At 36.1% G+C, this 18,200-nt stretch overlaps 1 protein-coding gene across 1 annotated transcript in view; it reads right to left on the bottom strand.

Annotated features, from left to right (window-relative positions):
* Positions 1 to 854: 854 nt before the first annotated feature.
* Positions 855 to 18,200, bottom strand: part of PCDH17 (protocadherin 17) — a 100,080-nt gene continuing 82,734 nt past the window's right edge. The window contains exon 4 of the mRNA XM_065896174.1: positions 855 to 1,538. Within this exon, the coding sequence (XP_065752246.1) occupies positions 856 to 1,538 (683 nt within the window). The 3' untranslated portion in view covers position 855. The remainder of the gene's footprint in view (positions 1,539 to 18,200) is intronic.

The following is an 18,200-nucleotide window of genomic DNA, read 5'->3' as shown; positions in this document are numbered from 1 at the left end:
TCTGAATATCATTACTCAATGGTAACTATTTTTCAGAACTTTTCTAGGTCAAATTTAAAACATATCCATCATTATTTATATGTTTGTTGGACACTAAAATGCTAAAGAGGCATTTTAAACCTTTAAATTTTCTTCTCCTTTCATGAAGTGAATTAGTCTACGTGTGTGCAGGACAAAATGGACTATACCTTTCTACACTGAACTTTTATACGTTATGAGGTGTTTTACAAATGACTCAGTTTTTAATTTTTTTTGACTAATGTTATGGAATGTTTTCTGTGTTTCTATGCGTGGCAGGTAACTTTATACAGAAATGTTTACCACAAATATGTGTTAATGTTTGGTGTAGCTTGGACTACTGCAAGGTCGTTTCAGGACTTTCAGTAGAAGCCTGTGGTGACTGCTAGAAATTCTACCACAGATCACAAATTATGAGCCTGCTTTGTATGGGGTTTATAGGTAAACAGTTACGTCAGAATAAATCACGGAGTATAGTCTTAGAGCAATGAGAAAAAAACTTCCATTCTCACACTGCATACCTTCCTAACAGATAGTCACAAGGTAACTTGCCTCCTCATCCTCCTTTTTCTTCTCTCTTTTTTCTTCTGTTTTTCTTTCCTCTTTGAACATCATTAATTCTGTCCTAATATAAGTTTGGTCAAAACAAAGCCATTGTTATTTCTGAAAAAGAAACAGCAGTGAAAAGAACATACTTGTGGGCACTTCAGATGTTCACTAAAAGCCTTAAAGCAGCATCGGTCTTTCTTTATCCCTGTAAAATGGGGTTTTCACCAGGAGGGGTCATTTTTAAATCAACAGAAGAGACAAGAAAATGCCAATGCTTTTTTTTTTTTTTCACTTTCTCACAGCCACAGGGTCATTTCCCCGGCAGTCCTGCAGAAGCTTGTCGATTTCTCTCACGACTTCCTCTGCATCCACCGGCTCTCTGGCCAGATCTCTGTTAGAGTGGTCAAGCTGCTCCAGGACAGCGCCCATTTCACTGGAATCCCGGCTGGCTCTCGAATGCACATCGGCGAAGACCCTTGCCATCTGCTCAGAAGCCAGGAAGGGAGGGTCTCTCGGTTGCTTGCTGGGGGACAGATACTGACTGTCAGTGGGCAAGTACTGGCTGCTCGCCTCGGCCAGAGCCCCTGGCTTTGCTTCACAACCATCCAGGGAGCCTTTCGTTGAGGTGCAAGGCTCGATGCATGCCTTGGTTGGGCTGCTTGATGCTGAGGGGACCTCTTGGAGGAGAGGGCTCAGGGCACGTTTGGCTTTTAAATAAGGTTTCACATTGGCAATGAGAATCGTGTGCTCTCGCTTGTCTTTTCCAAATGTACAAAAAGTCTTTTTCCCAGTGGGATTCACAGTTTCGTAAGTCTCAGTCTCAACATTAGCTTCAACTGTGGGTACAAAGAGATTTGTGCGGTAATCTGCCTTTTCAGCCTGATTGGTTGCAGGGAACTGTGGCATCCAACACCTGTCAGAATGACCAAGCACTCGGCATTCATCTGTGCAATTAACACACTCTTCTGGTTCTGCAAAACAAAAGAGAGGACAGCAAATCCAATCATTAGGGATGCCTTTACAGTTCTACAAAGGCTGCGATCAGCTCTCCCTGGGTTTGCTTGACCTCTGATCTCTAAATTAAAAAGGAAAAGAAAACAATAATTAAAACATTTCAGGATGGTTGCATAAACCTGCTGGTTGAGACAACGGTTTTATTTAAGTCTATTCTCTAGGTATTAACAAATTTCCATAGCCTGGGAAGAAGTAAAAGTGGCCACTGGAGAATCATTCTAAGTAGAGTAGAATATCACTGTAAACTAATCTCCTGGGGATATCAGTTAGTCTTTGTTCTGTATAACCCATCCTGGAAATAGGGAACTTCAAAAAGGATTACCAGGTTTAATTTTTGAAATCAAATAACAGTGCAAAAACTGAATCACAAACTTCCATAAAAAGTCCTAAGCTGCTATTTTTTTTTAATGTTTTATCCCTGTTTTGCTTGTAATTGTTATTTTGGTGACAGTCATGAAATAAGGTTTTCCTTTAAAAGCCTGCTTTTCCTACTGAAGAGTAGCAAATGGAATTTTCTATCTGAATGTGTTATGAATAAGCTTGTCAAAAAGTGCACATTGCTATTGTAGTAGATTTGCGTATGGATCATGTAATCAGTTTTCTTCACTTCAGCTTTTTGTTTTTGGTGTAAGTAGGTGAAAATGTATTTTGTAAACAGATATAGTTCAGAATGAATGACAAATCATGATTTCAATTCTAAATGATAATGATTTCTGTGAGAATTTTTGCTTCTCTCTTTTGTGATAAGCATGTAGATAATCTAAATAAAGTACTGTTTAACGATCACTATTTCAAAGATGCTGAACAAGAAAATATGAAAGAAAATTCCTTCATTATGACAACAGCTGCATATGTCCATGAACTCAATATTTTAAAAGATAACTTTGAACTACATCTTCCCAGTTGTCCCTTTCACCTACAAATCATTATTTTCCTTATGTTTAATGATCCTTTTTAAATCAGGGACCTTTTTTTCAGGAGAGGATATTTACAGTTTAACTCTATGTGATGGGAATAGAATTCCCTACTCATTTGGAACCCTTGGGATTGCCATTTAATTGATGCGAGAGGATCTCCATAATGTATAGTGTCCTGTGTGCAAGGGAAAAAACAGCAAATTTAATAGTGCTGATAAATTTATACAGTTACTTTTCAAAGTCATATACAAAATCTGAGTCTGTACTTAAAACACACAGAAAATTCCTTATACAAAAAGAAAAAAAATAAACCATACCTTAATTATCTCAAAAAGTTTTAGGATAAAATAATTTCCTATGAAACTAAACTCTTTTAGAAAAGAATCAAAATGGTCTTTTGACAGAACAAAAATTCTGTGGTATTTCATAGCATGTATCAATATTCACACTTGAAATGTTAAAAAGAAGTATCTACATGGCTTGTCTCTATTTTAATTTTGTCTTACTTTTAAACATATATTTACCTAGGAGTGAATAAAATATGTTAAGTTTATTATGTAATGCAGGCAAGAATGCTGAAATGTAGTCTCAAACTGAACTATCTACACACAGACTCAAATACTATCTATGATTTGAAAGGTTGTCAGACAGATGGACACAAACAGAAGCAAAAGAATCTAGGCATTTAAAATTTTCTAGAAGCCTCCCTGTGCAGATTTAAAGTAGAGCAGAATTTAAACAACAGGATATCAGAAAAGTTTACTATCAGGTATCTGTTTTCATTATCTATTCTGAAAGTGAATCTTCAATATTATGCCTGTGTCAGTAAGTGTTAGAAAAAAAAATACATATCATTTCATTCAACTAATCTTATCCTTCAAAAATACAGTAGAAAACTTTACTATCTATTTCACTTGCTAATATTTTTGTATCTTTTAGATTTATGATTTTTAAAAACTTCATTTACAACTCATACACTCTCTTTGAAAGACACTAACATAATTTTATTTTTCAATATTGACTGGCCTCAATTTCAGCAATTTCGATAGCCCAGCTTTGAATGAATTCACTATGAATTTAAGAATAGAGTGAACAGGACAGAATAATGCAGATTTATGAAAGTGTAAATTGACCTTGAATTTGAAACCATCAACATAAAATTATTGTTTGCACTTCACTACTGAAACTCTGCAGCTTTTTCTACTTGACTTCATGTCACATCCTAGGGAGCAAATTTTGAGTATTGATTACGACACATTATATGCTGTTCACCTTGTCATTAGACTGTAATTTTGACAGCAGCATTTCACATACAGTGAAGAAAATCAAATGGACCCTTCTGTACAAGCTGCAGAAACTAAGAACATAAAATGAACTATAACTGCCAAGGGTCAAATAAGAATTTTTGAGAGAGTAGAATTATTTCTGAAGTGACATAAATAAATAGATGACTAGGTAGACACATAAAAGAGACATAGGTAGTACATAATGAATTACTAGCTAGACCAAAAAAGTAGATAAAATGGAAAAAAATGAAAGGAAAAGAGAGGCGAGAAGGAAACCAAAGTGAGGGGAGAGAGGGAAGGATGGAGGGAGGAGTGAGGGAGGAGGGGCTTAAAGGAAGGGGAGTCGTATTGGGAGGATTTCTGCTATGCACACCTTCTATTATATTTTTAAAAATCCACTCAATAAACTAAGTGTGTATAATAAAGAATAATAGTGTGGAGGATTTTCTCAAGCCCTAGGACTGTAAAGGTAGATAATAGCTTCTTTCTGTACCTTAGGGAAAACGAATCCCGAAACAGGTATGTTGAATTATGAACTATAAAAATGAAAAAGAAGCAAATTACACAGACAGCCACTATTTGCATAGATTACATATTTGTATCAAAAAACAAATTTAGGGATCCTGGACAGAAAACAAATTTAGAGATGCTTGATCCAAGATTCATTTTTTCTTCTGGACCAATCTGGGATTACAAAGAAATTATTTACCCTCATTTTTGTCCTTTCCTTAGTATAACATAATAACCCTTTCACAGAATGCACCCCTTGCCAAGAAAGATGGGATAATCCAAATGGTATATAGATGAGAGAAACTGAGAGATAAGCATATTTATATTGCAAAGTGAAAACAACTCTGAAGTCCGACAGCTAGAAATCTGGGCAGTTCTGTCTATAGAGAAAGTTTACAGTGTCTAATCTTTTAAGTGTAAAATTCCCTGAAGGATCATGTGACAATCAGAAATTTAAATACTTGTTTAGCATTAAGAATCATTTTCTATACTACTATAGTCACTTCTGACTATTATAAAAGCTCCCAAGGGGAGGGATATAAACACAGTCATCTTAATTAGTTCAATTTTGCATCTTAATTTATATGATCTTTTTCAAAAGATATAATCACTTAAATTACTGTAAGTACTTGCAGTTCAGCTGCCACCATAAACTATACATGCACACACACACACACACACACACACACACACGTGTAGATCTTTATTTGCATGTGTGTAATAAAATTGAGCTTTCTCCAGGAAATAGTCCAAACAAAATTTAAAAACTCAAATGCATGTCCAATGCATTCCTGAAAATTAAAAATCAGTAACTACCATAAGAGAAATACAGATGAATGAATAAAATACACAGGAAAGTTATATATTTGTAATATAAAGGATAGCAGATATATATAAAACATATATATAAATATATTTATAAATATAAAACCTTGTATATAATTTACATGTATGTATAAATCTTTTTATTTAAAATCACCAATAAACAACCTTTTAATCTTTCCCTATGCCCTTCAACTATGAGTGTGAAACCTCTGACTAGATAAACAACTTGACTACTGATTTTAGAATTTTATATAATTCAAGTTGATTTAGGCATAAAGATGTATGAAATCTGCAAATTCATATTAGCCAACAGATCTGAAAGCTCTCTCTCTTTTTTTTAACCTAGATTAAACTGTTTAATAACTTAAAGATATAAGGCAAACAAACATTTTTGGCCAAAATATACCTTCAAAGGAACAGGCATTGTGAAAGTTACATATATATGAGGAAAAAAATATTTAGGTAAAACATCAAATTATCTGCTCCCAAATTATTGTATTTTAGCGATCTTCGACAAAGGTTACCAGAACTTAATGTCCACAATGTGATTTTAACCTTGTAATGTCACTACATCATGAAGAGTACACAGCCATTTCAAGATGGGTAAGAGGTGCCAATAATTACAATGTAGAAGATTAAAATTTGAAGCCAAAACACTATTTAAACCATCCAAGATTAACAAAGATTAAGGGGCCTCTATTGAACATAGTTATTTTCGGAAAAGTCAGGAGAAAACCCTTGCGTGTTGTGACTCGGAACTGTTCACTGCCGAAGAAACACAGTTCGAGGAGCCACGTCATGAAATTTCTTTAGAGTAAATCTATCTCTTTACTACAGTCTGTCTCACTCTCAGGAAGGAATTTATCACAAATCAAAAGATAAGCTTATTTTCCCTGTCTTCAAAGCATTATACCACATAACCCAAAGAAAGATACTTAGCAACTAATTTGTTAACACTTAGGGAAATATTAGAAAACATAAAAGGATTTCCTCCCCTTAGTTTCATTTCCTGTTTCCTCCAGAGCCCACATATCTGTACAACTGAAAACATGCTTATTATTTCTAGAATAAGAGTTTCAGATATGCATCTGATTTAATTTTTATAATGAAGAAATAAACGTCTGTGTCGTAGAAATCTGAAAACCAAAATCCATTAATCAGAACATCAGTGAGGAAGTTCTAAATTGTTGTGGTTGTGGGGAAGGCTATTGGAGAGAGTTTTCTGTACTTTACGACTGTCAACAAAATGGTTTTATTTCAGCTCTGTAAATAGCTTTAAATAGGAATAGTGCTCTTCTGTTAGTGTGGTGGTTGCTCCTGTTTCTAACAGCACCTTAAAATTGGAGTCGTTTCCAAGTAGAGAGCTCTATAAATGAAGTTCATTTTTTATTTGTTCTCACTTTTCTTTTGTATTTCTATTTTACCTTCTTTCACCAGTGTAAGCTTTCATAACACCTAATTAGCTGTCTGGGAAAGCAGAAAGCTGACACCCATCTATATTTATGGCTGGCCCAAATGTTCTGGAGATTAACTCTACAAAACTTAAAGTTGACGCCCATCACAGATTATCTACTAGTAAACAATGGCAAGCCAGGACCTTAGACTGACAGTTCGTGTACACCAGTTTTCTACTGAAAGCTTTTAATGATGTAACTACAGCTTGCTTCACTGCCTTTTTCTTTCTTCAGTGCACACAAACACACACACACAATTTTACACATGTACACACACTTCTCTATGAGCACAGCAAATTACAATTAATCCAAATATATTCTAACATATCAGAGAAAAAAACACCAATACTAAAATAGAAATCTTGTCAGAATACAGTTCAACAAACCTCTAATAAAACGTTTCTTCAGTAAATTGACATAATTCATAATATCCTGCAAACTGACAGTTTTCTGCCACATACAGTTCTCTCTTTTTTTGGCAATGTTAATGATTATTCACTTACTTCCCTTTACCATCCTATAAACCCCTTACACTTGTTATGATGATAGGGTGAGTCATTCCATATAAATGGCACTTTAACAATCTATATTCATTCAAATTATTTCCATTTTTGATTTCTATGTCTCATTTACTAGCATATTAGTTAAAATTAAACCTTCTGATTTCACACTATCTGACTATGAGGGGGTAAAAATTTCACTTTCAATATTATTTCTAGAGACAGCATTGGAAAGTTGTCTCAAAACGTCTTTCTCTGTGTCGGGGAATAAAAAGAAACAAGTATCCTAATATTATAATTTTATCACATGCTATTTCTTCTGCTAGTATTCACATGACTTCCAGGCTTAATTTTAGTACAATTTTTAATAACCTTGGTGTATCCCTTATTCAGGGAAAAAAAGAGAAGGGTAAGGGAAAATGTTGCATCAGAGTACAATCACTTTATTTAGCCAAGTGATCTTTCATCTATTGTCTTGTATTTCCCATGTTTCTCACTTGTGCACAGTGATCTAGGCTGTTCTACTAATCAAATAACTGATATACAAATACACAGATGTGGGATATGTTTTTGCTTCTTTTATTTTTTAATGTAAGATCACATATCTTGTTACAATATGCTCATTTCGTGAGCATGCTTGTTCACGTGTTGGCAGTAATATAATGGTAAAACACTGGGTACTAGACTCCAGGAACTTAAAATATTTCCTAATAATTGGTCATAAGAAATAATAATTTAGAAACATAGTTCATGGAATAAAAATACTATGAGCGAAATGTATATATTTTTAGGTATATGTACTGCTGATCTGGCTTCCAGAATTTACCTCAGTTGTGAAATGCCATTCTATCTGCTTTTGATAGGCAGAGAGCACATTTTGAAAAGGAGGTTATAATAATGCTAACAAATAGTCAAACCGTGGCAGCTTAGAAGTACCAATCCTCTGGCGTGCAATTACATCACACAACCCTTCTGAATGTATCGCCACAACTTCATTCAGACACCAGAAACCACTGCCCTGTATCACATTCAACTGAATCCAACTGCGGCTGGGTATTTGGAATGCTGGGAGCATTTGCACTTACTATTCAATGCACCTGCACACCTTTGGGGATGGTTTCAAGTGTTTGCGACCCTTTGGACATAATAATAGGTCTATTAGAATGAATTTTCTGGCATAAATACTGACAACCACAGATAATGCTCTGAGATGAAGAAAAATGAAATTAAAGGGAAACATATGTTAAGGAATGAAAGCAAAAGGATATAAGGAAATCTGATATGGAAGCACCCGAAAAAAAAAATGAGAATCTAAACCACATATTGAGAACCTATGGCACAAATATAATTGTGTCCTGTGGCACAGTGTCCTGAAATTAACATTCAAAATTTAGCTGCCACCCTTCCCCAGTCCCATACTGTAGGTGCAGCCATCCCCTGGGGTAGTAGCAGATGCTTAGAAGTGAAGGCACAGATAAATAAGGCCATCTCTTTCTTAACAGGTACGCTCAGGAGAACTGACTCTGCAACTCAATTCTATACTAAATGGAACAAGTTTTTGTTTTTGTTTATATTTTTGCTTTTTTGAGAAAAGGACTCTGACATAACCTATCAAGGAAAAACAGTATAACTCAAACGCCCCATCAGAGTAAAGACAGCTCAAATTCATTGGGAGTAGTAGATGTGTGTAATTCAGCAGTTAAAGGAATTATACTCAGTCATTCATAAGGTAAGAATGAACTAAACATCAACTTTGTGAATTGGAAGTTTTCAAGTAAAGGCATCTTTGAAAGAATGTTGTGGAACAGGTGTTGTCTCAAGTAAAGGTTTGTGGTAAATGAACCCACGTTTACCCACCTCTAAAATTCTCCAGTCTGGAAGGCTGTATCTCTTTACCAAGGAGTTTACAGTTTCATTAGAAACTAGAAACTTGATTTGAAACCACCATAAGAGAAATAATTCATGATTCGTTACATTTTGAACTATGTTATATGAATGTCAAACAACAGAAATACAGAGAAAAGTGTAGATTGTAACATGGTGAAAGGCTTTTTAGAAGAAGTGGTGCTTGATTTGCAATTCAAGAGATGATCAGGGTTTCAACAGACAGTGGAGAGCAGGGATAGGGTGATCTAGGTAAAGAGATTAGAAAGTGAAATGATTACCACACAGAAATGTGCGTTTCACAGGGTGATAAGAGAGCAGATTTGTAGGTCAAAAGATGTATATTGCAATGCCTAAAAACAAAGTAACAAGGGAAAAACTGGCTAGAATGTAAAAGAAAATGGAAAAGCTCTGAATAAAAGACCGAATTTAGTTTAACGGGTAATGGAACACTAATATAGGTATTTGAGTAATTTATTGTACATCTCAGAAGATTCTTGAAATACTTAGGAGCTTGACTGAGCAGTACTGAACAACATTTATGAGCCTAAAAAACTGCTTGGTCACAGAGCAAGTAGTATTCAAATCAGCATTACTTCTGGTACAGGTATCTAGCGTTTGGGCTCCAACCAGGATTATCTCCAACAGAGCACAAAGGACCTGTCATAGCTCTGGCACCATCATTCCAACTCCAGTCCTACCCCATTCTGCTTGCATCTCACCCCACTTCTCCTAAACTAAAGAAAGACAATGTATGTTGATTCAACTGATATTGTATATTAACAATATAAATCCTGAATTTTATAGTTCTGCATTAGAAAACTATTTTTTTTCTTCCTACATCTACTTTATCTCCCTTCCTGCTTTCTCAAATTGGCTATTATTATTAACCAACCATAAGATTGCATATGATCACATATCAGAAAGCTTAAAGGATTCTAGAAGGCCAGAAGAGGGAAGGTCTGGAAGAAAGAAGATCATTATATGTATCTAGAAGAGAGGTAATAAACACTCCTACAAGGCAAGGAACATGGCCACAAATAAGGTAGGTAGATGTTGAATCTCAGAAAACTTTCAAAATTTATTCTGGATCTCAAGAAGAATAAATAATTAATGAAAATATTCTCCAAAATACTCATTTCTATTTTGGACAAAGATTATGCCACAATTTTCCAATTGCATTACATACTCTAGCGTTGCTCCCTGACTCTTATATTTTAATCTGTTTGCCTCATCAAGTTTCTTATGCCTCTGGAGGATCAAGACTCTGAGGTCCTAGTATATTCTTACATGCTCTATTCCTTGAGAATACACTCAATAGTCACACTTCTGAATTTGAACAGAATGCTACCTTTGATATAAAGGGAGATGAAATTTAAAAGGTATCAAATACTATTGGTAAGCTATAATAAGAATGACCACCCCTTACAAATTACTCAATTCATTTATGAGAGTGTCTCGTCAGTTTTCAGAATGATCCCAGGACCTAAACAAAGTTATACATAATAGCTCTCTTTTGCTATGAGATACACAGTATTTAAAGTAACATCAGATCTATCTGTTAAATACCATATTGATATAAAATTCTGAAGCTTTCTATTTATTACTGAGGGTACCATTTTCAATAAAATAAATAAATCCTACTTGACATATATCCACTGAAACATGGAAGTCAGAATATTTACCCCTTAAAGGAATTTTTTAAACCAGAGACATTGTTATTGAATTTAAAATCTATGTTTAAGTAATCATCTCTTTATAATTTTAAATTATGTAAACAGTGAGTATTCTAAAAAACCTACACCTCAGCATCTATTAAATTTCTTTCATCTCTCCTAGGTTTCTTCTTTTGGCCTTTTTTTTTTTTTTTTTTTGATTCTACTGCATTGTTGGGTCAAATGTGCCAGTTTCTCTCTTTTGTTTTAAGGTAGTTGCCTCTGTATTTTATGCTTTATCTGACAGCTACCATCAACATATGAATTAATTAATAAGTCCTTGTAATTTTAGATTCTTGAAAGGGTTAATGCAGCTTCCAAAAAAGCCTGATTTAAATGCAGTGAGAAACCTATGCTCTGGCATGCAGTAGTTTGTAAAAACTGTTTGGTTTACAGGGGCAAATTTAAAATTCTAGCGACTTAAACAATACTGTGAGTTTCAGACCCAAAACTATTTAAATATACTACTATGGAGGAGATGTTTTCCTTATGCTTTTATCACCTGTGTAAGCTAAAACCATCTCTGATAATGACACTGTTTTTGATGACATGGATGAATACAGCAAAAATTCAAGTCATTCTCCTAGCAAAGTGGTAATTATTAAGGAAGGTCAATGAAAACATGCCTATTAAGCTGAACTCTTTGTAAAAAGGAAGCAAGATCGTCTTATTAGTTTTTCTCTCCTGCCAGCTATCTGGTTTTTGTTGGGATGTATTTCTATTTACTAGTTTAAATCCTACTGTTCACCTTGTTTCTAGTGCTTTTTTTTTCAATTGCTAGAGACAAGTAAACGGAATCAGTATCATTTCTGGCATTCTCAGAAAACAGAGTTAATTCAGATGCAACTAATCCTCTCTTACTTATTATTTAGTAATCAATGCTTGCCAATAGGATTTGGGAGTCCCAGAAGATGGATTTTTAAAAAAAGATTTTAATATTATAATATTTTAATGATATTCTGGTCTCCAAAGTCTATTCATTAAATTCATAGAACTCTACTCTAGAGATAGATCTAAAGTTTCAATTAAGTTACCTTAAATTAGATGGACATGCTTCCAAAAGAACAGATGGGTGCCTTGCTCAGATGAGTATTTTTAAAAATGTAATTTTTTTAAAGAAATAAGTAAAAAAAAAACATGTTTTCTTTCAAGATTTAAAGCTGTGGGAAAAATATATGAAACTATACTTTTCCTTAAATAATTCTTACAAAAATTATTATATTACAATAATTTAAAAATAAACTGAGGAGAGACCTTCAAGATGGTGGAGGAGTAAGATGTGGGGATCAATTTCCTCCCCACAAATACATCAGAAATACATTTACATGTACAACAACTCCTGGAGAATATACTGTTATGAGAGAAAAAAATAAGATACTTTTATTTAGAACAATAATAGGCAAATTACCACCTATTTTGTTAAATGCAGTTTTATTAGAATACGGGACCACAGTCAGTCATTTTTTTACATATTATCTATGACTATGTTCATGATACAAGGGCAGAAGTGAATAGCTACAAAAGAGATTGTATGGCCTACAAAGCCTAAAGTATATAACATCTGGACCTTTAAGAAAAAGTTTGTAGACCACTAATTTGGGATAGATATTTTGAGTCTCAAGCTGGATCTTAATACTTTTATATTCCCTCTTTTAGCAAGATAATATCTGTGAAAGCCAGGTGTTGAGGATTTTTTAAGAATGATTTTTAAAAATTTCCTTAAACCTCATATACAAACCAAGATCTAAATCTGCTGGTCTATTATATAGTAGAGTTTGTTCTAATTAGAGCTAAACTATGAACCTTCTTGCTCTATGGTAGTAGGATGGTGTGACTTTCTAAACCATGGTAGAGACTCATCAATAGATCTTGAAATCAATTTTCTGGTTGTAACTAAATTTTTTTAAGTGAAATAGACAAAGGTATAAAAATAGAGAGTAAAGGCAAGATTGCTTATAAAAGCTTTGTTTCAATTTGATAACACACGTGCACACACACACACACACACACACACACACGTTCTGGTTTACCATATATCGACATCAATTAGAAAATGTTTGAAAGTCATTGCTTAATGAAATATGAAGTTTGTAGCCCAAGTGTTGTGGAGCATTAAGGGTGATGGAGTTAAGTGTGACTATACTGTTCCAATCTCATCCTTAGGGACCAAAGATTGGGAGAAGGAGAAGAGTAGAGGATATTTAATGGAGGATGTTGGCACCCCTTCTGATCTAGTATTCTAGAAGGAGATCTCCTTGAAGACTTCTCTGTGCAAAAAAAACCAAGGGCATGTCAAGGACAGTTAGAAAGGCTGTGGGTATATTCTACATTTATTCACTTCGAAAATGACCTGGATTATTGTACTAGAGTATAGATGAGGATGGGAGCTGAGTCTGAAGCAATATTCTTGTTCCCCCAAGGTCTGCTTTGTGTTTTACAAATTTATCCACATGATTCATGGAGGGGAGGTAGAAATATAGAGGGACCAATATACTGTTAAGCAAATAGCCCACCATGTTCAGTTACTTTGAGACTGAAAGTAAATGGTAGAGATGTAGTTCTGACACTCCCTTTCCCCTCTCCCAAAGCCAGATGACAACAGTGATCCCCAAAATGACCAGTGTTGGGGGGAGATCTTCAAGATGGTGGAGGAGTAAGATGTGGAGATCACCTTCCTCCCCACAAATACATCAGAAATACATCTACATGTGGAACAACTCCTATAGAACAACTGCTGAATTCTGGCAGAAGACCTAAGACTTTCCAAAAGGCAACTCCCCAAGTACCTGGGTAGGGCAAAAGGAAAAAGGAAAAACAGAGACAAAAGAATAGGGATGGGAGCTTTCCTGGTGGCACAGTGGTTGAGAGCCCGCCTGCCAATGCAGGGGACACAAGTTCGTGCCCCAGTCCGGGAAGATCCCACATGTCACAAAGCGGCTGTGCCCGTGAGCCATGGCTGCTGAGCTTGTGCGTCCGGAGCCTGTGCTCTGCAACGGGAGAGGCCACAACAGTGAGAGGCCCGTGTACCACAAAACAAACAAACAAACAAAACAAAACAAAAGAATAGAGATGGGACCTGCACCTTGGGGAGGGAGCTGTGAAGGAGGAAAAGTTTCCACACATTAGGGAACCCCTTCACTGATGGAGACAGGGGTGTGGGGAGGGGGGAGTGGGGGACAGGGGGCAGGAAGCTTCCGAGACACGGAGGACAGCGCAGCAACAGGAGTGCAGAGGGCAAAGCAGAGAAATTCCCATACAGAGGATCAGTGCCGACCAGCACTCACCAGCCTGAGATCCTTGTCTACCCACACTCCAGACCGGGTGGGGGCTGGGGGCTGAGGCTCTGGCTTCAGAGGTCAGATCTCAAGGAGAGGACTGGGGTTGGTTGCATGAACACAGCCTGAAGCGGGCTAATGTGCCACAGCTAGCCTGGAGGGAGTCTGAGAAAATGTCTGGAACTGCCTAAGAGGCAAGAGACCATTGTTTGGGGGTGTCCAAGGAGAGGGGATTCAGAGCAACACCTAAATGAGCTCCAGAGACTGTCACAAGCTGCAGCTATCAGCGTGGACACCAGAGACGGGCATGAAATGCTAATGCTGCTACTGCAGCCACCAGGAAACCTGTGTGCAAGCATAGGACACTATCTACAACTACGCTTCTGGGAGCATGTGTATCCCACCACTGCCAGGGTGCCGTGATCCAGGGACAAATTCACCAGGAGAACACACGGAGTGCCTCAGGCGGTTGAAATACCATGCCTGCTTCTGCCTCCGCAGGCTCCTGCCACATTACTTACCCCTCCCTCCCTCCAGCCTGATTGAGCCAGAGCCACCTAATCAGCTGCTCCTTTAACCCCATTGTGTGTGAGCAAGAAAAGATGCCCTCAAGTGACATACATCAACAGGAGGGACCAAATACAAAGCTGAACCCCAGGTGCTGTGTGACCAAAGAAAAGAAAGGGAAATTTCTCCCAGCAGCCTCAGCAGTGGATTAAATCTCCACAATCAACTTGATGTACCCAGCATCTCTGGAATACCTGAATAGACAACAAATCATCCCAAAATTGAGGCTGTGGGCTGGTGACTGTAGACTTGGGGTTTGCTTTCTATATCTAATTTGCTTCTGATCTTATGTTTGTCTTAGTTTAGAGTTTATTATGATTGGTAGATTTGTTTATTTATTTGGTTGCTCTCTTCCTTTCTTTTAATGTATAGATATATAGTTTTTCCCCTTTTTCTCTTTTTCTGAGTGTGTATGTGTTTGCTTCTTTGTGTGATTTTGTCTGTATAGCTTTGCTTTCACCATTTGTCTTAGGGTTCTGCCTGTCCGTTTTATTTTATTTTATTTTATTTTTCTTACTATAGTTTTTAGCGCATGTTATCATTGGTGGATTTGTTTTGTTGGTTTGGCTGCTCACTTCTTTCTTTTTGCCTTTATTTATTACTTTTTATTTTTTTATATTTAATAATTTTTTAAAATGTCTTACTTTAAAAACTTTATATTATGATTTCTGTCTTTCTTTATTTATCCACTTTCTTCTGAGATGTGTGACTGACAGGGTGTTGGTGTCAGGCCTGTGCCTCTGAGGGGGAAGAGCTGAGTTCAGGTCATTGATCCACCAGAGACCTCCCAGCTCCATGTAATATCAAATGGTGAAAGCTCTCTCAGAGATCTCAATCTAAATGCTAAGACCCAGCTCCACTGAATGATCAGCAAGCTACAGTGCTGGACACCCTATGCCAAACAACTAGCAAGACAGGAACACAACCCCATCCATTAGCAGAGAGGCCCCCTAATATCATAATAAGGTCACAGGTGCCCCAAAATACAAAAACAGTTGTGGTCCTGCCCACCAGAAAGACAAGATCCAGCCTCATCCACGAGAACACAGGCACAGTCCCCTCCACCAGGAAGTCTACACAAGCCACTGAACCAACCTTAGCCACTGGGGGCAGACACCAAAAACAACGGGAAATACGAATCTGCAGTCTGTGAAAAGGAGACCCCAAACACAGTAAGTTAAGCAAAATGAGAAGACAGAGAAACACACAGCAGACAAAGGAGAAAGGGAAAAACCCATCAGACCAAACAAATGAAGAGGAAATAGGCAATCTACCTGAAAATAAATTCAGAGTGATGATAGTAAAGATGATTAAAAATCATGGAACGAGAATGCAGAAAATACAAGAAACATTTCACAAAGACCTAGAATAATAAAGAGCAAACAAACAATGATGCACAACACAATAAATGAAATTAAAAATTATCTAGAAGGAGTCAATAGCAGAATAACTGAGGCAGAAGAATGGATAAGTACCTGGAAGATAAAATAGTGGAAATAACTACCACAGAGAAGAATAAAGAAAAAAAAATGAAAATAATTGAGGACAGCTTTAGAGACCTCTGGGACAATATTAAACACACCAACAGAAGATAAACAGAATTGATAAATCATTAGCCAGACTCATTAAGAAAAATAGGCAGAATACTCAAATCAATAGAATTAGAAATGAAAAAGAAGTAACAACTGACACTGCAGAAATAAAAAGGATGGTGAGAGGCTACTACAAGCAACAATATAGGAATAAAATGGACAACCTGGAAGAAATGGACAAATTCTTAGAAAAGCACAAGTGTCCGAGACTGAACCAGGAAGAAACAGAAAATATAAGCAGACCAATTACAGGCACTTTAATTAAGACTGTTATTAAAAATCTTCCAACAAACAAAAGCACAGGACCAGATGGCTTCACAGGCAAATTCTATCAAAGATTGAGAGAAAAGCTAACACCTATCCTTCTCAAACTCTTCCAAAATATAGCAGAGGGAGGAACACTCCCGAACTCATTCTATGAGGTCAACACCGTCCTGATATGAAAACCAGACAAAGATGTTAAAAAGAAAGAAAACTACAGGCCAATATCACTGATGAACATAGATGCAAAAATCCTCAACAAAATACTAGCACACAGAATCCAACAGCACTTTAAAAGGATCATACAGCATGATCAAGTGGGATTTAAACCAGGAATGCAAGAACTCTTCAATATATGCAAATCAATCAATGTGATAAACCATATCAACAAATTGAAGGAGAAAAACCATATGATCATCTCAATAGATGAAGAAAAAGGTTTCAACAAAATTCAACACCCATTTATGATAAAAAACCCTCCAGAAAGAAGGCATAGAGGGAACTTACCTCAACATAATAAAGGCAATATATGACAAAACCACAGCCAACATCGTTCTCAATGGTGAAAAACTGAAACCATTTCTCTAAGATCAGGTAAAAGACAAGGTTGTCCACTCTCACCATTATTTTTCAACATAGTTCTGGAAGATTTAGCCACATCAGATAAGAACAAGAAATAAAAGGAATCCAAATTGGAAAAGAAGAAGTAAAGCTGTCACTGTTTGCAGATGACATGATATTATACATAGAGAATCCTAAAGATGCTACCAGAAAACTCCTAGAGCTAATCAATGAGTTTGGTAAAGTAGCAGAATACAAAATTAATGCACAGAAATCTCTTGCATTCCTATACACTAATGATGAAAAATCTGAAAGAGAAATTAAAGAAACACTCCCATTTACCATTGCAACAAAAAAATAAAATACCTAGGAATAAACCTACCTAAGGAGACAAAATACCTGTATGCAGAAAGCTATAAGACACTGATGAAATTAAAGATGATACAAACAGATGGAGAGATATACCATGTTCTTGGATTGGAAGAATCAACTTTGTGAAAATGACTATACTACCCAAAGCAATCTACAGATTCAATGTAATCCCCATCAAACTACCAATGGCATTTTTCAAAAAACTAGAACAAAAATTTTCACAATTTGTATGGAAACACAAAAGACCCCCCAAAAGCCAAAGCAATCTTGAGAAAGAAAAATGGAGTTGGAGGAATTGGGCTTCTGGATTTCAGATTATACTACAAAGCTACAGTAATCAAGACAGTATGGAACTGGCCCAAAAACAGAAATAAAGGTCAGTGGAACAGGATGGAAAAAACCATGCACATATGGTCACCTTATCTTTGATAAAGGAGGCAAGAATATACAATGACAAAAAGACAGCCTCTTCAATAAGTGGCGCTGGGAAAACTGGACAGCTACAGGTAGAATGAAATTAGAACACTCTCTAACACCATACACCAAAATAAACTCAAAATGGATTAAAGATCTAAATGTAAGGCCAGACTGTACAAAACTCTTAGAGGAAAACATAGGCAGAACACTCTATGACATACATCCCAGCAACCTTTTTGACCAACCTCTTAGAGAAATGGAAAGAAAAAGAAAACAAACAAAAAAAACGAGACCTAATAAAACTTAAAAGCTTCTTCACAGCAAAGGAAAACCTAAACAAGATGAAAAGACAACCTTCAGAATGGGAGAACATATATGCAAATGAAGCAACTGACAAAAGATTAATCTCCAAATTTTACAAGCAGCTCATGCAGCTCAATATTAAAAAAAAAAATCAAACAACCCAATCCAAAAATGGGCAGA

This window comes from Phocoena phocoena, chromosome 18 (assembly GCF_963924675.1).
Source record: "Phocoena phocoena chromosome 18, mPhoPho1.1, whole genome shotgun sequence".
NCBI lineage: Eukaryota > Metazoa > Chordata > Mammalia > Artiodactyla > Phocoenidae > Phocoena > Phocoena phocoena.
Note: the sequence above shows the minus strand (reverse complement) of the source record. Positions and strands in the feature narration are given on the sequence as shown.